Source organism: Lutra lutra, chromosome 11 (assembly GCF_902655055.1).
Source record: "Lutra lutra chromosome 11, mLutLut1.2, whole genome shotgun sequence".
NCBI classification, from domain to species: domain Eukaryota; kingdom Metazoa; phylum Chordata; class Mammalia; order Carnivora; family Mustelidae; genus Lutra; species Lutra lutra.
Genome location: NC_062288.1, coordinates 60,716,694 through 60,738,406, shown reverse-complemented (window position 1 = coordinate 60,738,406; position 21,713 = coordinate 60,716,694). Strand labels below are relative to the sequence as shown.

Sequence of the window (21,713 nt, the reverse complement as noted above, 5' to 3'; positions counted from 1 at the left end):
AATGTATACACAGTAAAAATTAAGCATGATTTCATCAAACTATGTACACACACATCCACACGTACGTAAGCACACACATGCGAGTGTCCGGGGCTGCAAGGTAAAATAATACTTCTTACCACTGTTCATATCAAAAAAGTTTCAAAACCACTTTACCGTACGGAAAAACATGTTTCTTTTACTGGTAGTTCTGCCAGTAGCCATTTTCAGTTTGCCTCATTAAAGACCACGTGGCTAACCAGAGCCCAAACGATACTTCTCACTTCAATGAGGAAATCCTATGAATCACTGCCCTAGTGCACCAAAGACAGCTTAATCCACAGACTGGGAGAAATGGACAAGGAACAAATGTGTGGTGGAGGCGGGAAGGGAGGAGGGCCAGATACCTGGCTGAGAAAAGAAAGAGTCATCTTCATCCTCATGTGATTTACAAACGGCAGGAACGATTTCCAGCTTGCCTCCACCGCAACTGCACAGGGGACGATTCAGGCATATTAGCACCAGCATATTTCCAAAGTGCATTTTCCAAGCACTTAACAATCATTAATTAGTTAGAAACATCCTTTCAAGGTCGGGAGGCACAATAGTTCATCTACACACAGCAAAGCTTTGGAGACTTTAGGGAAGCTGAATCGTACAGCACCTGGATAATTACTGTGGGAAGATTAATTGGGTTAACTGGCTGTGAAGAATCTTGTGATAAAGCATTATGAAAAAACGCTGCCCCTGCTGCACGGTGAGATGTCAGAGCTGGCATCCTTTGTGCCTAACAGCTGAAAGCTGCCTCCATGGGAAAGGATGCAAAGTCATTAAAACAACTATGAATGACCCTTTGCTCTCCTTTTTCAGAATCGTAATGAAGTGACAAGTTTTCTGTGGTCACAAAGTGCCTGAGTCTCTTTGGGATTAAAGTGTGAAGTGGTTTGTGTTGGGAATTGTGGTCTAAAACCGGTCCCTAGGTGGGGAGGAAGAGGGAGGAAGCAGCGAGTTTCAGAGCCCAGAGGTCACATCCTGCAGGTGGGTGGGTGCTGTTTCTGGGGTGGATTCCAAATGCTGTCCTCATCAGACATGCGCTCAGTGCTGTGAGGGGAGGAAGGAGAGAGTGGTGGGAAGCAGAGAGTGCCAGACTCCTGGACGTTTACCCCATCTCATTTATGGCCCAGGGACAGCACGCAGCGCCCACTAACTAGACACCTGGGAACTTTTGGCAGGAGGTGGAAAGCTAGCTATCTTGTCCATCTCCCCATCCCTCCCCCCCAGACCAGAGGGTGGAGTCTGCACTGTGAGGTGCCTGAAGGACTCCCAGCTTCTCAAAGCCAGCTGGTTGGGCTCCCCCCGCCCCCCCTGTGCTTGTCTAAGTCTTTCTTTGCACTCTCCTCACCTTGTCATCCCCAGGAGCCAGAACTCAAAAGAGGACTGGAAAGCATACATTTGAGAGAGAAGATGAAGTTCCTGGCCCCCGAAGCCCAACAGCCTGGCAGGACAGAAATGGGCTCCTCACTGTATCAGAACCCAGACCTGTTTCTGCCACCAAATAGCTTTATGCCAATCCACCTCTCTGTTGTGTAGATACTGAATAATTCATCACATCTTTGGGTGGCCTCAATTTCTGAATCTGTAAAATGAGTGGCTGGGCTGAAGGATCTCTAAGTTTCCTGCCCTATTGATGCATTTAGAAGTATGGGATTATGATTCTGTCACTGTGGAAATTCTGGATAGTGAGAGGGAAGCCTGATGAAATGGCATCCCTTGTGAGCTGCACACTGAAGCTTCCTCTTTGCCTCAGATGGAAGGAAAGGGCCACAGGGCAACCATGTTCTAAGCTAGGTCAAGACCTGAATTAAGAAAAAGAGTGTGGCTAGAGAGAGGCCAGTGTGCAATCATCCGAGGGTGGATACTACCCGAGAGCAGAGTGAAGGCGAACATGCAACGCCAGAGTAATTTACATCGACATTTACACTAAATGGGTTTATCATAATTGCTGTTATTATGATTAATTCCCGAGGAATTAAAGGAGATCAGCCCTTCACTGCACTGCTGCTGAGCTGACTTGGAGTATTAAAATAAATAAGAAGGTCAAGAAGACACAGGTGCAAAAGGAAAACTGCTTTACGCCATCTAAAAAGGAAACCTACTACTTAACTAAAAGCGGTGGGAAAAAAAAAAGACCCGCCTCTTCTTGGTGCTGAAAAAGCTGCTTTACTGTGAGGTCCTAGACCTGGTTTTCTGGCTAGTGCAGAGAGCTGGTCACACAGAACAGGGTCCATGATAGGATTCTCTCCTCACTTCGCCTACTACTCACAGTCCCACCTCCATTCTGTGACTCAGTTTACCTGTCTGGGAAGGAATTGCTGAACGACGGCATTTCTCTCAACCTTACGGAGGCCCAAAATATATCATTATCCGACTTCCAAGGAAGTCAACTGGTCCCATCCTGTCCCATTATTAAATAACTAACATTTACTGAACATTGTCTATGCTATGCTTTACAGTTATCATTTCATGGATTCTGTCTCAGAGATGAAGTAAACTGCAGATCAGAAAGTTTCAACAGCTAGCAAGTGGCAAAGCCAGAGTGGGAACACAGATCGAACTCCAGCAGACTCGTGGGGCACAGTCCCGTGGGCTGTACTGGATTTTGAATAAACAGGTTCCACCTCTGCAGAGGAGCCTACTTTACTGACCTTTGTTTTCCGGTGACCAGAACCCCACTGAGGGTAGAGGGGCACAGCCAAGTGGGCAGCCAGCTCCACAGGCTAGAAAAGGCCTGCCTTGCCTCTCCCCCATACGAACATGTGTGCAGCTCAAAATGACCTCAATTCTTCAAAGATCTTTGATTTTCCGGGGAAAAAAAGAAGTTCACGGGCTCCTAGAACACAGTAACTCATGGTAGGTATTCCAGGGTATAAAACAGCCTCTTGGTCCCATTTCCACCTCCCATTAAGATGAGTGATTGAGTGCGTGCATTGATAAATACCTTGGCATTCTTTTGGAGCCTTATTATTATTTTTTCCAGGCTTGGCTTTTTTGGACACATCCGGTTCTATTTCAGTCATTCAGACAGCAAAGAAAGAAATTATAAGGTAGGATTCAATTTTTGGTATCCTGTGGAGGAAAGGAAGACTCTGCTGATAGTTAGATGGGCTTCAGCTCTTGTACAACTACTCACTCTCGCTCTCCATAATGATTGTGGACTATTGATTAATTCTTCTTGGGTACAGTGTTGCTTCATCAATCATTAAGTAAGCTCTCCTGCCAGAGTAGGTGCAGGAAGAAAAGATGTATGGACTTGTTATAAAGTCTATGTGTACTATGTCAGGGACTTGGGAGTTCTAAAGGAAGTCAATTTCAGTTTTCAAGGATGAAAGTAGCCAAGGACCTGTGCTTGTCACAAGGGAGACTCATGAAATACACACCTCTGAAAGCATTAGCAAACTGTTTAATAAGCCTAGGGTAGTTTGCTTAAAAATCCAAAAAATGTGGACCAGGGAATTTTGATTGGCCTCGCCCACCCTTACCAACGTCACCCATTTTCTTTCCTCCTCTTGGCTATTCTCACATCCCTGAGCTATGATCACTCACTTAGCTACTTGCACATACATCTTTCTGAGAGCAAATCAATGCAAAAAGACTCCCCTCCAGAGGTCAAAGGCCCATGTAAGCCACACAAAAAGGGAGCAGAAAGGAGAAGCCAGTGTTCAAACCACTCCTTTTTTTTTTAAGTGCAGTTCCAGATTTGCTCATCCCACTTTTAAAAATTAACATACAATGTATTATTGGTTTCAGAAGTACAGGTCTGTGATTCATCAGTCTTATATAATACCCAGTGCTCACTACGTCACATGCCCTCCTTAATGCCCATCACCCACCCATTCCACTTTCAATCAGGCACACGGCAGTGCTCATTCTTGCTCAGTCCACACTAATTTCTGCCTCTTTATGTTGACCTGGCCTTCCTGGTCAACGCTTACTAAGTAAAATCCGAGACGACGTTTCTATCACTGGACTTGAGACAGCCTGGGGCCCGTTTCCGGCATAAACTCGGGGATCCGAGTGAATGGAGAATGGAGCCCTTGATGTGCATTTTGGGCCCCACTGCTGTTATAAGTTTCCACGAAACTCACCATCGTCACACTTTCCCATTTGCCACACCTTAGAAATCCCTTTCCCTTCAGTCCCCAAAATACCAGTTTTCCCCCCAGAAAAGATACATGAGGGGAAGTAGTAAGCTTAGAAGGCAGCCTCAGCCAACTCAAGATACACGTTGCCCACATATGCTAATGCAAATATAACCTTGTCTTGTTCAAGCCAGGAATGGACGCTGGTTCTCAGGAGCGAAGTCACTCATCTCCATTTCACTTCATTTCCCATTCACCAAGCCACAGCTGGGCATGAGTGTGGATGCAAGAGTCTTCTTCCCAACCTGCCGTCTTCATCTCTCTCCACTCTGGGCGCTGGAAATTTGGCAAGTCCTCACCTTACTTTAATCAGAAAGGTATCTTCACCTCTCTCACACCTGATGTGATCTCAGACCTGCTTTGATTTTCTGGATAAAAAGCAGCCTAAGAGAAGGCAGCCTGGGGAAGGTAGAAGCCTGAGTGCTGTGTGGACCAGCTGCCTGGGAAGGGTCTGAGGCTGGTTAGCTACACGGAAGCTTCTCCGGGTGGATCCTTGGCACTGGAGCAGCAGCTACAACTTACTTCCTGTAATCTCACTATAGGCCGGGGGTGGGGGGTGGGGGCTTAAAACGGACCCCCATTTCTCACAACTCATGTGGTAGGTACGGTTACCCTCATTTTACATAGAAGACAGAAACGACGGCACAGTGAGGTGCACTGGCTAACCCCAAGACACTGGTAAATGGAAGGGTGATTTGAACATGGGGCTTTGGGCCCCAGAGGCCATGCTGTTTTCAGGAAACCCTACCGTACACTACTCCTCTGATCAACAGATGGTTGACCCCTAGTGCCACAGGTGTATCCACCAGAGAAAAACTGAGAGGGCGAGAGGAAGAGCGCGGAGTTCAGCACTGGCTGTGGTTAAGCTGAGGCACGGACAGCTGGCATTCCTCAGCCCTCTGCCTGGCAGACAGAAGGAATATGCTTGTGCCTCTTCTGCCATCCCATCAAAGCCTTGCCTCCCCATTCACCTGCTAACATGTGAGGCATGGCCCTGGAGGCCCCTATAGAGGGCAAAGCTGCCATTCAGGCATGTCACCAAAGAACGTAAAACATGGCCAATATCACTAAGATTTCCCATTGACAAACACAGCCATTAGGCTCCTGACCACCACAACAGTGATGGCAAGTCTGTCAGTGCTGGCGAGGTAGACCTAGCTTGGAGTGAACACAAGGGGTTAGAGCTGGTGTGACCCTCAGCTTTCCCGTGGATAAAAACAACACACATGCAAACTAACAAATGAGTACAAATAAAACCAGAAAAAGCTGAATAAGGGCACTGGATCACAGCAATGTCAATATTCGGGTTGTGATATTTATTATAGTTTTGTAAGTTGTTACCATTGGGGAAACAGGGTAAAGGGTACACAGGGTCACTATTACTTCTTACAAATGCATGTGAGTCTACAATCACCCTGGTAAAAATATCAGTTACAAAGTAAGAATCAAAACAAAAACTTCAAACACAACAAAACAATCTCCAAACAGTGGAGCTGAGGATTCTTACCCTTCCAAGGCCACCACAGGGATGAAGTGAAATAATATTACTCTGACCTAAGAGCTCGGCTGGGCTCATGCTCCTTGCCCTGCCTCCCTGTCAGTTGTGAGCAGGACATTTCTGATTATGGGTGAACGAATCAGAGCCAGGTCAGCATAAACTGTAATGCTCTAAAAAAAGAAATCATGCCCTCTTTATTCCTGAAGAGTCTCAAGCACACATTTGGCACTCATCAGACTACGCACAATGACTAATAACCTTCACGAGTGGTTTCGCTTCAGCTCAGAGTAATTTTTGCCCCCACATAGGCAGAGTTGGGGTCCTTCTCCCAATGCACAATTAAGCTGGGCCCATAAATACACACTTTACAATAAGGCCACTACCCTGGAATTTGGCTGAAGAATAGGGATATTGTTTGGGAAAATTATCTTTCTAAGAAGCACATATAGTTTTGCCTTTCAAGTTCTTTGAAGTTTTAAAATGTAGCCTTCGATCTCAACTAAAAACTTAAGTTTGTCTTAAAATTCCTCAAACATATCAAGGAGTCATATGATCTTTTGGGGGAATAAATTCATTACAAATACTGTTCTGTATTATTATGAACGAATGAAAACTCATGTCTCTGACATTGTTTTAGCTTCATTTTATGCATCTGGGAAACTTGTGGGGTCTTTTAGAAAAATGTGCTGGATTAGTAATTCTCCCTTTCTCTTCCAGCACTCTTTCTGACAGACTCGCCCACGTAATTATCTCTCTTTGAGGACTCCTTGCAGGTAGCATTTGAACACTAAGAATTTCACTAGGGGACTCTTCCATGCCAAAAAGCAAAAACAGAAAACAGGCTTTAGAGTAGAGAAAGACCTGTTCCTCCTCGCCCTCCGCCTTTCATTTAAGGCACTAATACATCTTGAATTCAAATGTACTTTTCTCTGAAAAGTATGCCAAATACCTCTTAGCAAAACTTTTACAGACCACGGACACAGACACAGAACTTTCCAGCTGGAAGGGACTTCAGAGACCATCTCAGATTGGTTCCACACGTGGGGGAGGGGCTTACAGCCCACCTTGTCTGCTCCCTCATTTTAAAATGAAGCCCAGATGCTTTAAGTGATTTGCTCAGGGTCATCAGGATTTGCACTCAGGCCTCTTGACCTCTATCACACCACGCTGCTTCTTCCAAAAATTACCTCCGCTTCCCCGCTTCCCCTGCCCCTTCCATCTCTGCCCCAAAAAGGGGAGGGGGGGGGGTTGGGGGGGTAGAGAGGAGAGAAAGAAATCCATAAAAAATCATGATTAATTATAACCAAGGCATGCATTAAGGAAAGAAACATAAACACCTTCCTGGTATGTGCCGCATGCCTCATGATGCCTCTCACTGTATGGTGATCACAACTAAAAGAGCAAGAGAAGTTCTGGAGTAGCCCGGACTCAGGACTGCTCTCACGGGGCCAGGTCTCAAGCTGCAGGGGGCTGCGTTCTATAACTATCTAATGATGCTGGCTGGTTTCAGCAAGTTCACAGCCTGAGCAGTGCATCACAGCACTAAATACCTTCTACGAAACACACAGAAACGTGGTGCAATTTTCAAAATATCCGTCTCTCTCTGGGGACACTAGATCCTTAAAGCATAAAGAACACCATCCTTTGCCCTCCCCCCATTTATTTAGCATTGATTCCTGACTTGCCAACATTAACTAGCTGTTTCTAGACGAATCAGTCAGGAAGTTTTCATCATCTCCCCCACTACCCCAGCATATCATCTTCAAATTAATTCAAGAACACTGAAGTCCCAAAGATAGCACTGGATTAAATTGTCCCATGAAACAACAGAAAGTTAACAATTCTCAAGCAAATGCACAGTCGCCGTTAACACTGGCTGAAATGAGAGGCAAAGCGGCTGCTTTGGAGTCTCATCATACACGGGCTGTACGAGCCCACAGTCTAGTCTCAATGACAAGCGCCATCGCACACTTCTTCACAACCAGCACACCACACCAGATCTTTCTCCAGGCATTTGCAATTCGCCAGTTACACTCAGAAAGCCACCCCCCCACTCCCACCGTCACTTCGCTCCGACCTTCTATGAAAAGACAACCGTTTTGAGCCATTTAAGAAAGAGAAAGAGAGAGAGAGAGAATCCTGCTGGAAAATAATACACAGCTGTGATAATATCATGTTTTTTTTAAAAAATGCCATAATATAGTTTTACTTTTAAATAATAAAAGATAAAAAGGGGGCGTCTGTGAATAATTAGAGAATGCAGGCTGAAGCCAGTTACAGTCACTGCAATTGATAATAAACTGAAAACCCCTTGAGAGCAGGTAAATGCTTTGCAACCCTGACCCCCTTGCTCTCACATTACTTAACTACCCTGCGGTTCTAGCATGACATCACCATTCAAGCGATTGGTTCCTGCATTTTAACTCTCTCCCTGTCTCCTCCGATTAGGAGCGACACCGCAGCAAAGAAACTTCGCCGGAGTTTGCTCTTTCTCGCTTCGCTTTTTATTTGTGGCCTCTTTGCTCCTGTCGCGCTCTGGTTTGCCCTGGGGTTTTCTTGTTTTTGTTTTTGTTTTGTTTTGTTTTTGCCCAACCCCGGCCTCGGTTCAACTCATTCAGGTCGCTGTGCTAGCACAAAAAACTCTTATCAAAGTGAAAAGAAATGCCTCTTCGGGACCAGAAGAGGAGCGGAGGGGCTGGGGAACGAGGAGAAGGAAGAAGAGGAGAAACAAAGACGGGCAGAAAGGGGAGAAGGGGAAGAAAAAGAAGAGGAGGAGGACGACGAAGACTGAAGAGAAGAAGGCAGTAGGGGCAAAAAAAAAAAAAAAATCTATAAAATCAGAAAAAAAGAAAATAAAATTAAAAACAAACCTCATGGACATCACTGAGGCTGAATTCCCTCCTGAGGTGCAGAACATGAGAGCTCTGGAATGAGTGTGTGTAGAATTTGAGCCAAAGCTTAACTAGCCTGAGTGAGTCATATCCTTCCCACTTGATTCCAGGCCAAGCGATGATGTAATGCGCTGGCCCTTCTCTTGCGCCTAGCTCTGGCTCTCTCCCTCCGGCTCGCTCACTTGTTCGCTCTTTCTCCTGGGCTCGCCCTCCTCCCCCTTCTCCTTTTTAGCTCAGTGCTGGTGAAGTCACCATTTAAATCTGGCAGAACTGAAGCAAAAACTTCAATGTAACCAAAACAGCCTCAGGCCGAGTTCCAGACTCGGGGAGCCTTAGTGGTGCAATTGCCCTTAGAAACGAGTAAACAGAGGGGGAAACAGTGCCGCCTGGGGATGGCCCAACAGTTGCCTCGGACTCAGATAGGGACTGGGGGGCTTCTGTGGGCAGGGGTACACTGGTTCCGATTTTTTTTTTTTTTAAATATGCTGGTTTAAAAAAAAAAAAAGAGTCCCTGTGTTCAGAAATAGGAAGGGAGACACAAGGAGAGGTGAAGACCCAGAAGGGTGACCAGTCAGGTTGGTAGGATGGGGCTTGAACAACTGAGACAGGTCCCCAGCCCGGGCTTTCCTTCAGAACCAGGTGACTCGGTTTCCATTGCTCAAGGCTTTTTTTTTTTCTTTTTCTTTTTTTCCTGGAGCTGGATGGGATTTTCTGTTGCTGGATGCCAACCACCAGCCCTCCAGAGATTTCTCGCATCTGACCTCCCTGTCAGCAAGGGCAAACTCACTTCGGGGCCAAACACGCGCCTGCGTCTGAAGCCATCAAGAATTGGGCAATCACAGTGGCTTCGCCCCGCTCTGGCCCTGTGTTGGTCACTCCGTAATGGGCGGAAGGGAAAAGGGCCCCAGTCTCCAAACACAAAGCTTGACTTTCTGAGATTAGCACTCCACTCTCAGGTGAGCTGTCCAAAGAAGAAAGAATTAAAACCTGTCCCTCCTCAAGATGAATGACAAGCTGTTCATTCCTCTACCTGCTGAGGGTGGGCTTGAGGTGGGGGGGCAGGGCAGGTGGGGCTGTCTGTGAGTTTAAAAGGATACAGGGAGAACAAACAGTATGTGTGTCTCTTCTTTAATTACAGAGTGAGGAAAACCAGCCTGGGGTGGAAACGGGGGTGGGGGGTGGGGGGGTGGGGTGGGGTTGTGGGGGAGTCAAACATCATCCCTTCGCCAACAGCCCCGAAACCCTTTTAACTGCAGATTCTACCCCTCACTTCACACTTCTGCTCAGACTTAACCTAGAACAGTCCTGTCCTCTGTTAGCACAGCTTTTTAACCCTACCTCCCCTTCCCTTAATCTTCCCCTCATCGTTAAATGCCTCCTTAAAAAAGAAAAAAAAAAGTGATTTTCAAAAAAATGGGAAGTTGACTAGAATTTTTTTTTTTTTTTAAATACCACAAAAGCAGAAGAAAGGCGTGGGGTTGCAAGGTTTTGTTTTGTTTCCAAAAACAATCATAGCTTTTGCCAAACTATTGCCCCTCGTAGCTTCTGTGCCCTAGGAACCAAGAGGCACTACTCGCACATCGGTCTCCTCTCCTCCTGTAGCTCAGCAGAGAGGGTCCCGACTCCCCCACTCCCCAATCTCTTAGTTTATGGAGATCTCTGCTGCTGGGGACAGGGCTGTTAATCTGAGTCCCTTGGAATTTAAATCACAGCTTCAGGGAATATGGAGCTAAAAAGCAAGGTCTGCTCCCAGCGTCTGCCTGACCTCGGGGGTGGGGTGGGGAGGGGAAGAGCTTTCTCCAGCAGTCTGCCTGGAGCGTGACATCCCCAATGGACGCTGATGCCACAGTTTCTGCAGTGACACCTTTATCAAGGCAGGCAGCTCCGAATTAAAGGTGATCAGCCGTAATTACAGCTGGCGCCACGGAAGCCCGTGGCCTGACAGCGGCAAATGTGGTTGTTATAAAGTCTGGTCCACCATGTCAGTGGCCTGTATAACTCATTTACGTCTGACTCGCCAAGCAGCTATTGATTTTTCTTCTGATGCAGGGAATAAATAAAACAAACTCTTCAATCACTCCTACAGGCCCTTCCACTTCGAGGTAGGTTGACAAGATTTTATATAAACTACTCTCTCCCTTTTTGAAGAGCCACTGATGGTGTTGGTTAATATAAAGCTCAGGACTTTCCCTTTGCCCCTTCTGCTCCCTACAACCCCCCCCCCCCCCCCCCCCCCGCCGCCGCCGCCAAAACCGCCGCCCGCTCCCCTCCTTGCCTTAGCTTTCTTAGTTCACTGTTTTCTTTATATTATTATTTTGGGCATCTCAAAATGGATATGTGGTAGACGGTTTCCAAATTGACATCTTCCTGTAACCTTAATGGGAAAATGATCTCTCTGTGATTTTTCTTATACTAAGTCACAGGGACAGGGTTCAGGAGCTAGAAAGTGGGTCCCTGCCCTCCTTTTTTTTTTTTTTCAGTGGAAAAATGGTACAGGTAAAATGGACCCTGTACTGTAGGTAAAGATGATGTAAGAGGAGCGTTCCTGTCTCAGTAACAAAGGGGATGGCAGCTTTGGCCAAAGCCAGGCACAGACTTCTCATGAGGCACAACAGCGTCTTTGCTCTGGCCAAGAGAAGGAAGGGGCCAAGAGGTTCCAAGGTGGTGAATGTGGCTCTGATCAGTGAGTGGTATAGCCACTGGGTTCAGAGCTTCTAGAACCCAGGCAGATTCCAAGATGTACCAAATGATGCTGCCACTACAGCAACAATGGGCAGGACACACGGACATTCCAATAAAACTTCTTTGGAGTGCTGGCCTGAGTTGGAAACAATTTCAGAGTTCAAAGGGGTCTGAGTATTTACATTTGCACTTGCCGGTCCAAACAGAAGTACCCTTCCCTGCCATTCAAAATCAGGCGTTTTCACTGGCTGCTGGGTTTCTCCCCACTTGAAAAGAAACCCTGCTTTCCCATTTTCCTTCCTGTGAGCAGCTAATGATAGAGAATATCCTGTTCCCAAAAGGAAATTCCCCCCACCCCCTCACCCCCGGACTCCAGAGCTTCCTTTTTCACCCATCTGGCCCTCTCGTTGACTCCCCACACTGCCTCCCTCCCTCCCAGCCCCTGGCCCCTTCCATGTCCTAGCTGCTCTTCTGAAAAACGGGGGCTCTGCAGATAGGGCTTGTGAGATGCTGTAATTCCAGTGGGAGCCTTCTTAAAAGTAGCTCTCGGCCAGCAGGCTAGGCCTCCAGATTAGCTGGCTCGCTCAGGAATGCTTGCAACACCCTCCTTTCAGAACGTGTCATCCTTGGGGAGAGGGTGGTGGGTACCGCACAGCTGTTCCATGTAACTCACTCCCAGACTCCCAGCTCCTGATGAAATGTTCGGCTCCGGAGAAGTGAAAGCCTCCGCGATTTGAGCTCAGAGTTCAGAATGCGTTTGGACCATCTCCAAAACAACCCACTAGAAAAGGCACCACTTGGATGGCAGGACTGAAGGGCGCAAGGGCCAGCTAAAGTAAACTCTGTGTGCCTGGGTGAATTTCTGAGCTCAAACACATGGAAACCCACACAGCAAAGAGAAGAAATGATAGCGATCCTTCCTAGAGAGAGTGGATCTTTTTTTTTTTTTCCTCTTACAAGGGTTTGAATTTATTGTCCTGAAGGAAAGGCATATCGTCTTCTTTCAGACGTTGTTTTTAAAATTTGACCCATGATTCCTTCAGTCCCAGTGGAGTTTGAGGGGCCAGATAATTTCAGCGTTAAATAAGCTGTAATGACTATCATATGTACCCGGCCATAAACCTAGTATTAAAAATTATTCAGAAAAAAGTGGCATCTCTTCCTTTTTTAATTTACAATAACCATCCAGGTGGTTTTCTAAGGCCTCCTTTGCAAATTGTTTCCAGCGAACCTTCCGGTCACAGACCACGGCACACCCACGTGGTGTCATTCAGCATTCCCTTCAACTTGGGTGTCCTGTGTTTTCACAGTGGACAGAGGCTGAGGGGCTGTCTGGGTGAACCTGTGCAGCATGCTATCCTAAGTGTGTACTAGCAGGATTAGCTGCTTAAGATGGCTGAGCCTGTTAGAGCCAGCTCCCAGCACTCCCAGGGAGAAAAAGAGACTGTTCAGTCCTTGGTTACTTCTGTCTCATACCTACTGCAGCTCTTACATCCCACCCTAGCTCCAGGTGCTCTCAGGCAACTTGCTGGCCTTTCCCGTGTCCAGGCCTACTTGTAAAGTTCTGAAGTGGCAACATTAAGAGTGGCTCAAACAAAAGAATGAATTTCTAATGGTGGAGGCATCAGGAAGCCTTAGGGGTAAGCATTGGGAGGTTATGAGAGCCCTTTGAACGGCCCTAAAATATCATCATTGATTCTGCCTACTCAGAGCCTTTTGGCTCTAACTTCTCCATCTCTAAAAAATATATATGTCATTTAAAAAAAAAACCAAAAGTACATGTCATTGTATTCCTTGAACTTCTCACAGTATCTGAAAGGTAGTTGACACCCAGTTAATATTTGCTGAATAAATGAACAAGTGAGTGAATGATTATACTTCTCAGCTCAGGCACCACTTTTTCCATGAACACTTTGCAAGACTACTATGCTGGGATAGATGTCCATTTCTGTAGCTTCCCATGCCATCCTGGACCAGATCCTATTCCGCGGTAAGCCAGTTCTGGAAGGTACCTATTTCCATGCCTGTCTTCCTCATGAGTCACTAGCTTCTTCAGGGCAGAAACGGGATTATCCATCCATCCATTAGCACCCGGGCACCTAGCAAGCACCTGACTCACACACAGTAGGTCTTCAAGAAATGTGACTACAGCTGGAGTGTTGACAGCATAGGCTGCTCTGTCTTCCTTGACTATTTTCCCTCCCAAAAATCCTCTTTCCTTTTGCATCCTTAGCCTTTTTTTCTGTGGCTTCCTTGAGATGTGGAAACTAGGAAACCTGGAAGAAGAAGAAAATCCTAGGAAATCTTCTCGTTGGCCTTCTCCATCGTGCACTGTGCCATTTCTCCTTGAAGGACCTTCGATCCTCCTTGCTCCCCTTTTCCTGGATCCGCATGATGGCGATGCCAGAATTTGCACCCTGAAGTTTTTATCAGAGCAGCTGACACTAGACTGTTTCCTCCAGTTTCCTCTATGAAGCACCCAGGGGAACTGAGACTTGAGGTCAGGGGAATGCTTATTTTCCTATTGGTCGGGGTGTTGAGGTGTCCTGGGGAAAGGGAGACTGCCACCAGGACTTGTTTGTGCCCAAAGCAGCAGTGGTGTCGGTTCTAACCAGCAGTCCCTTCAACTCAGAGTTGGAACTCTGGGAAGAATGCTCCAAAAACTGGTGAAGGACACTCAAACATTTGTAGGTAGAAGTATAGAGAGGATCAGAGCCTACCGGGGTTGCCTGACTACAATGAATTCATATTCCGGTGTTGAGTGGAGCTGGGACACGGCATTGTAGATGAAATGGACTGGTTGAGGAGAAATCCCCTTGGGAGAGGGGGACCACCAGATGAAGTGAGAGAAATGGGCCTCTGCCACAGGCTCTGTGGATAACCCTGGTAATCTACCAAATTCTCCTGGTCCCTTTGACAAAGCATGGTGACCAGGCCATTCTAGAGTGAAGCAGGTCAGGGGCACAGGGTTCAGAATTTAAGGAGGTGCTCACTCTTGGGGCTGTGCAAATGCCGGTCGGTAATTCTGTAATCCTGAGACTGAGTCCCTCCTTAGATGTGGAAGCTGCAGGGGCCCCACTTGCCTCACTCAGTCCGGGCCCTGATTGGTGAGATTTACTCCTCTCTGTCCTCCATTAGCACCAGGAAGACTGGTGAAATGATATGGGAGAAACTCTAAGTCTACCTGGCCGCCTGTGGGGAAGAGAGGTGGGGCCTACAATAGATTGAGCTTTCTTTTGGAAGTGTCACCTGTCTTTAATCTGTCTTCCTTCTCAATTTCATGTCACTTAGCTTGCTGTTCTATTTTTTCCCCCATTCTAATTGTTGTGTGAAACATTAAAACTGTGGCCTTCTCTATCCTCTCTGCTAGAAGTTCTAGAAATTGGGGGCGCCTGGGTGGCTCAGTCATTAAGCGTCTGCCTTTGGCTCTGGTCATGATCCCAATCCTGCTTCTCCCTCTCCCACTTCCTCTGCTTGTGTTCCCTCCCTTGTTGTGTCTCTCTGTGTCAAATAAATCAATAAAATCTTTAAAAAAAAGAAGTTATAGAAACTGAGAATTTTTCCTAGTTCTGTAGCTATCATACATGTCTCACTGACATATGTACGTATACATTCATGAGTCCACACACGTCCATATATGCACACATGATGCATACATACATGGAAACTTACATATATATGAATATATGCATAAATATATAGTCATCATTAGCCAACATTCATTGAGCACTGATTCAGTGTGTGCATTGTGTTAGATGTCCTGTAGATATTAATTTTTTTCATCCTCTCAGGACCCAGCAACACTATGAAGTAGGCACTCCCATCTTTCCCCTATTATGAAGAAAGTGACTTGGGATTGAATAGCGTGCCTAAATGTCACACTGGGGCTGAGAGTTGTAATAAATGTTGTCTAATGCCCAGGTCAGGGATGAGACGCTGATTGTTCTGCATCCATGCCTTAATGCCTTCCACAACCCAGATGCTCCTGGTGAGCAGGCTAATCTGTGTGAGCGGAAGGAAGCTGTGTTCTGGGGCCTGGAAATCAGGAGGGGAAATGTGGGTCTTTTTAGCACCAGGCTCCCGATCCAATTCTCCCAAGGAGGAGGCCTGGAGTAGAAACAGAGAAGAATGAAGCTGTATGGCATAACGTGGAGGGATTAGACATGCAGGAGCTTCCCCCGTCAGGAAACGAGAGGCCTCTGCCCGCCTCTGACCGCTCACCTGGCCTCCGCCACCTCCCTGAAATCTCATCAGGGACCCCAACTGGTAGCTGCACTGCAAATTTATACCCCCGGGTCCCCAAGTGACCACACACCACTGGTTTCCAAGCTCCATGTTTCCTGGTGGGGCTCCTCACTTCACATGGAGGAAAATGGGTGCCTCCCGGAACCCAAGTGTCATGTTCCTGAGTATCCACAACTGGAAAAGCAGCCCGTGGGGACGGTCACACACATAATGACATTATGCCTTGGCATATTATAAATTCCAAGTCTTGGGGTATCTTCGATCTGAATGTTTGCCCCTCACCCCCAATACTTTGCAGATGCACAAAAGGACTTTCTGAAACAGACGACTTAGTTGTTTGGAGGAAACACTCTCCTGGTTGTTTTCAATGAACAATACAGTCTCCTGGTTGTTCTCATGATTAAGCCTCTTTAAATGAATTTTTAAAAAACTATAAAAGTAAGAATGAATTTAGAGACGTTTGAAGGGTATTAAAAATAAAAAAAGAAAGGCGGAAAGCCAGGAATTGTATTTGTGGTTTTGTTTCTTTCCCAGAGATTCCCGCTGCATGGCTCTGTGTGTATTTAGTAACTGACCTCCCCGTCCTCTGAGCAGAGAGGTTCACCAGCCCTGATTTATTCAGGGGGTCTGCAAAGAGAGCAAGCCCTCCAACACTTGTGCCTGGAGGGGATAAAAGAAGTTTTTTTTTAACCGCAAACATGAAGCTCTTGGGCCTTCCAAATGAAATTATCTATGTTTTCATTAACAGAGCCCCTGAGTTTAAAAGTTGGTTTTGATAAGAGAGAATAAATGAAAGAGAAAACTGCTGACATAATATTTTGGTTTCCAAGCCCACTTCCACATTTTACTGTCCCTCTCAGGCCCGGACACGACTCCGGTGTCTGTACCAGCACCAGAATCCCAAAGAGAAAAGGTGCAGTTAATCCCGCCTGATGCTAAAATTTAGCTTTAAACTTTCAGAGAAGGATCACAGGGACAGTTTCATATGCACTGGTAGATGTTTCTGTCTTTCTAGAAGTATAGTACTGTAGGACTAATAATTAACTTGGTCTCCTTCTCTCCATTCCTATGAGACCAAAACTGAATATTAGGATGTCCAAAGGGTCTTTAAGTTTGGGGGTGAGAGATCTGAGCTTTCTCATGCTTCATCAGCTTTAGAATTCCTCTGACATTAGCAGAACTGGGAAGGAAAGAGAGATTCAAGTACCACCGGGGGAGTCCGAGTGCCCAATTCCTTTCCCTTAGCCCTCACCCAGACTGGAAAGCATGCTTTCAGCTGGTGTTGGAACATAACCTTTCTTGAGCAACAAGCCTCCTTGAGATGCTCATGAAAACCATACCCCCTCCTTTTAACCACGGACCCCAGGTTTACTATCCCCACAGAAACAAAGCATGCTGTCTTTGTATGAAACATCAAGCTATGCTCTTTTACAGGTAAAGCAAAGCAGCCTTGGGCAGCTGAATCTCGATGCTTTGAAGGCTGACCCAGATCCTGGCACGATAACGTGCAAACCTAGGTCTTTTTCTAGCTCAGTCATTCTCAGATTTGCTGTACCTGAGAATCTCTGGAGAACAGATTAAAATGCAGATTTCCAGGTGCTACCTCAAAGACTGTAACAGCAAGGAGGAGCCAAAGCATGTGTTTTTAAGCAAAACTCCCTAGAGATTTTGAAGCTAGTGATCCACAGACCACCCTTGACAAAAGATTGAATTCTACCTGGTCATCCCATGGTCATAGAAATTTTACAAGTAAATTAATAAGTAAAAGAAAACACACTTAAATGTGTGTATGTTTCCCTCGCAATTCAGGGTACAGAGGAGCTGTGATCTTGCTTATGTCTTATTTTTTAAGGTAAAAGTTCTAGTAATCTGACCTAAAATTATCAAGCCTATAAAAATCGGCTGTAGTGTCTTTTCCAAAACAGGATGCTTACGATGGATGGAAATAAAACACATATTGGCAGTAACATGACACCATTTAAATGGTCTGTGGAATTAAGGTCCCAGGACCCCTGATAAGATTAGAGTTTCCTGACCTGTGGCTGGCTTAGCAAGGCATTTCTCTCCTATGTTTACTATCAATGCTTCCAGATGTTTACTTTGCAATATTCCCAGTCTCTTCATGTGACAGCCACAGGGTGGGTGCTTTGGGGAAGGGGAAGAAATAATAGTGGTAGCCAAAGAATGCAACTGAGTGGGGTAGGCCCACCACACCACACCTCTGGCTTAACTTGGTTATCTTCTAGAACTTTAGTTGAACAACAAACAGCAGTGTTGGTTCTGTGTACTACAGAATGCTACAGAATTCTGCATGGGGTCTGTCGCCTTCTCCAGAGGTTCTTTTCTTTTCTTTTCTTTTCTTTCTTTTTTTAAACATTTCATTTATTTGTTTGAGAGAGAGAAGGAGAATGTAAGCACGAGTGGAGGCGGGGGTACAGGGCTGAGGGAGAGGGAGAAGCAGGTTCCCTGCTGAGCAGGGAGCCCTAAAAGGGGGCTTGATCCCAGGGCCCCAGGATTAGAACCTGAGCTGAAGGCAGCTACTGAGCCCACTGAGCCACCCAGGCGATCCTTCTCCAGAGTTCTTTACCCATCTGTTTCTCGAAAGGATGTTTTGGAGTTTTTCAGAAGTATTCTATTTTTATCCTTGTAAAGTACCATGACCACATGAGAAGAGAAAGTGCCGGTCCTTCCACAGACCCAAAAACTCGAGTGACGGATGAAGGGGAACGAGGATCACGACCTGTGAGTCATCCAGGGCTGCCTCCACTGCTAAGTAGGAATTAAGTGTCTGAATTACAATGACAGTCCCTGTATAATTCCTGTCTGACCAACTCTCTGTCATATTAATACTGGCACAAGAGCCCGGGAACGATGATTAAAACCACACGTAAGTCCAGGGAACAGTCAGAAAGGAAAACCTTGGTAGGTGCTAAATGGGAAAACAATGCTTTGACAGGAGGTACCAAGGTTGTAGGACATAAAGGGCGGCGAACACGGAAAACAGTGATGGCGGTGACAAAAGGAAAGATGACTCTTCAGCATTTCTTTGGTCACTTACTACCCTTTAAGCCAGGGGCCATTACGCCCCTTTCATCCTGACACTTGTTGAAATTTTACATCCATTTACTCAGAGGAGCTTTGTGTGGACAGAAGAGGAAAGCCTCCAAGTTGTGGAGCGTAAAGAGACACTGATCATTATTAATGCTTCTTGTCTTTGACTAAAAGAGTTTGGGGATACCAATCTTCCTTAAAGTTCTGGATATTTTCAGAAATAAATAATCTGTAATTGCCAGCAAATTGCCTTTTCTGTTCGGATTAAAAAAAAAAAAAAAACACCAAAAAACAAGTGCTACTTGTTGACTTCTCATAGTCAAAGCCAGAGCCTTCCCTGTCTCACTCCTGAGATGCCGCCGTGTGGCATGCGTATACCTTACCCAAACTCCGCCTGCAGCTCCCGGGTGCAGGGAAGCACAATTTGGCAAGGTGAGATGGTTTAGAGACTAGAAGGCCCCATGACTTAGTCTAGGGCAGCTCCACTTTAATTGTCAACATTTCTGTTATTTTAGCAAAGACTGTTTGGCATCACCTGCTATCTCTTGACCCGACCAAACCGTAGCAAAATTGAGATCCTTTTGTTTCCATCTTGTCTCCCCTTTCAGTATCGCTTTCTGCGTTTCCTGACACCCCTTGTTCTTAACAAGTTTCAAGTCATCTCACAAAAGATTTTAGCTGATAAAGGCAAATGTATCACTCCAGGAAACTCCAGGAACTCCAGGAAAACTCCAGGAAAAGCAAAGTCATAAGGTGTCATGGGGTCACTGGAGACACCAGGACAGAAGGTGGGAGGGGAACATCTTGGTGGAAGGATATTGCTCAGTCTCAGGATCTAGATTTCAGAGAAACAGCAGAAAACAAAACGGACTGCTATGGGGCAATGGAGGGAAAGTATGAGGGTGGCTGCTGGGGTACAGGTGAGCATGGTAGTCCATGAGGCTAAGCACTACAATAGTTATTTCAAATGTGGAGGGATGAGCAGAAAAATATAATTTTCAAGATACTTTCTTAATACAACCTCATAAAGTGCAAGTCCAAGTAGGAACGGTGGGTATGATGAAGACTTTGAGATAAGGTGTTCAGGGAAGTCCTCTCCAAAGAGACGACATTTTACCTGAAAACTGAATAATGAAATATGGAGGTGTGCGTTTAGACCCCAGGAGACGTGTGCACAAGAAAACAAGGTAGACCAATGCCCTGAGGCTGGAAAGGACATGGTGTGCTCCCTGCTGGGAAGGAGGTCAGTAAGGGAAGAGAAGTAGAAAGGAAAGAGATAACCCGGGAAAGGTATGGAGGGGTCTTGCTGGTCACAACAGCATTTCTATTTTATTTTAAGGCAGAGAGAAGCCACTGGAAAGTCTAAAGAAAGGACTGACATCATCTCATTTTTATTTTGAAGAAATTGCATTAACTGCTGTATGGAAAATGGATTGTCCGAGAGTAAGGATTCAAGTTTGAGGAACAGTGAAGAGATTTTTCAATAGTCGGGGTAAGTGGTGATGACGGCTGGCACAGGGCTGGCAGCAGAAGGCATGGCAGAGGAAGGAAGAGCTGGGATCCACTGAGGGAGACCCAGCCACACTCTGGGAGTTGGCCACAAGAGCACAGAAGACAAGGAATCCAGGACCACTGGATTTTTGATCCAATCAAATGAGTTAATGCTGTTGCTATTCACTGTGATGAAGAAGACCAGTATTGCAGATGACTCGAGAAGGGTCAAGAGTTTTGCTTTGGACAAGTTAAATGTGAGATGCCTAGTGACACAGACAGAGAAATCAGGAAGGCGGAGGGATAGGAAGGGCTGAGCTCAGTGGGCAGTCAGGGTTGAAGACATCCGTTGGGAATCAATTCTGATTGACTGTCTTTAAAGCCACAGACTGGGTGAGTCTCAGAACTGAGTCATGCGGGACACTTACAGTAAGTTCCGGGCAGGAGAGGGGGAGCTGGCGAGGTGGGAGGAAAACCAGGAAGGAGGCAAGGGAGAATCCTGGAAGTCAGTGTAAGTACAAGAGTCGCTTCAGATGACCAAGAAGTACCCATTTGTTAAAAATCACCTATGCGGGGGCGCCTGGGTGGCTCAGTGGGTTAAAGCCTCTGCCTTCAGCTCAGGTCATGATTCCAGGACCCTGGAATCGAGTCCCGCATCTGGCTCTCTGCTCTGCGGAGAGCCTGCTTCCTCCACTCTCTCTCTGCCTACTTGTGATCTCTGTCAAATAAATAAATAAAATCTTAAAAAAAAAATCACCTATGCGGCTGCTCTTCTGGCTGTGTTCTGCCTAGAAAAAGATGAAAAGGCAACACGGAGAGTCAGCTGAATGAGAGAACACTTCCTCTTTCACCCCACCTTCCTGCCAACACTCAACCTCTTTTTTTCCCTTCTGGTTGTAAATATCACAGGAGAAACTATTGCAATGCAGAAAACCGGAGGATTTTACTTGCCAGCAACAAAAAATGAGTTTTAGAAAAAATTCTTCCTGGGGCCGGAATTGTCTAAATACCACCGCACGGGAACCTTTCCTTTTTACAATCGCTATTCGTGGGGGACCAAAAACACAGCTCTAACACCCAGATAAATGTGTGTAGTTTTTGTTAGCAAGAGATGAACTTCTGATCAATAAGGGCTGCTGCTGTGATTCTCATTTTTGAGATTGAGAAGAAATGATAAAATTGAAATTACCCGTGGGAGTATTTTAAAATGGAGACCTTCTTTTGTCTCAAGGCTAGGGAGAAGACTAAAAAAAACATTCTAAAGCATGTTTTTAAACAATAAACTTGACTAACGTATGTGGTTTTCATAGCTCTAGGGCTTTTCTCACTTTTAGAGGGTCCCAGGGTGGTTTGGGAATGTGGGCTGTTCAATAGGTTGTAAGAAGCGTTTTCCAATATACATTTTTGAGAGAACACAGGGATCCTGGGATGGGTTTTAAAATGGGAGGTCCTTTTGGAATGTGTGATGATATCCGGTATATTAGGCCCAGGAGGCTCTGGATTTAGAAAGAGAAAAAGAAAGGGAGACTTGAGAAATTCACCACCCAAATTTCAAAAACTAAATAATTTATTTTAAAATGTAAGAGCCAAATTGTAGACATTTTGATGAGGACCCTTATATTCCAGGTCAATCCCAATTTCCCTAAACAGCAATGGATGGGGTCTCTGTGAATCTGT

The 21,713-nt window shown here is 45.9% G+C and overlaps 1 protein-coding gene across 4 annotated transcripts in view; it reads right to left on the bottom strand.

The window, feature by feature from the left end:
* The window catches only part of CREB5 (cAMP responsive element binding protein 5), a 410,198-nt gene that overhangs the window by 120,486 nt on the left and 267,999 nt on the right, over positions 1-21,713 (bottom strand). The window contains exon 1 of one of the 4 annotated variants that reach the window (XM_047695014.1): positions 8,547-8,677. The exons of the other annotated variants lie outside the window; for them this stretch is intronic. Within the exon in view, the coding sequence (XP_047550970.1) occupies positions 8,547-8,593 (47 nt within the window). The 5' untranslated portion in view covers positions 8,594-8,677. Of the gene's footprint in view, positions 1-8,546; positions 8,678-21,713 lie in introns of those variants that run through there. 4 annotated transcript variants of the gene reach the window in all.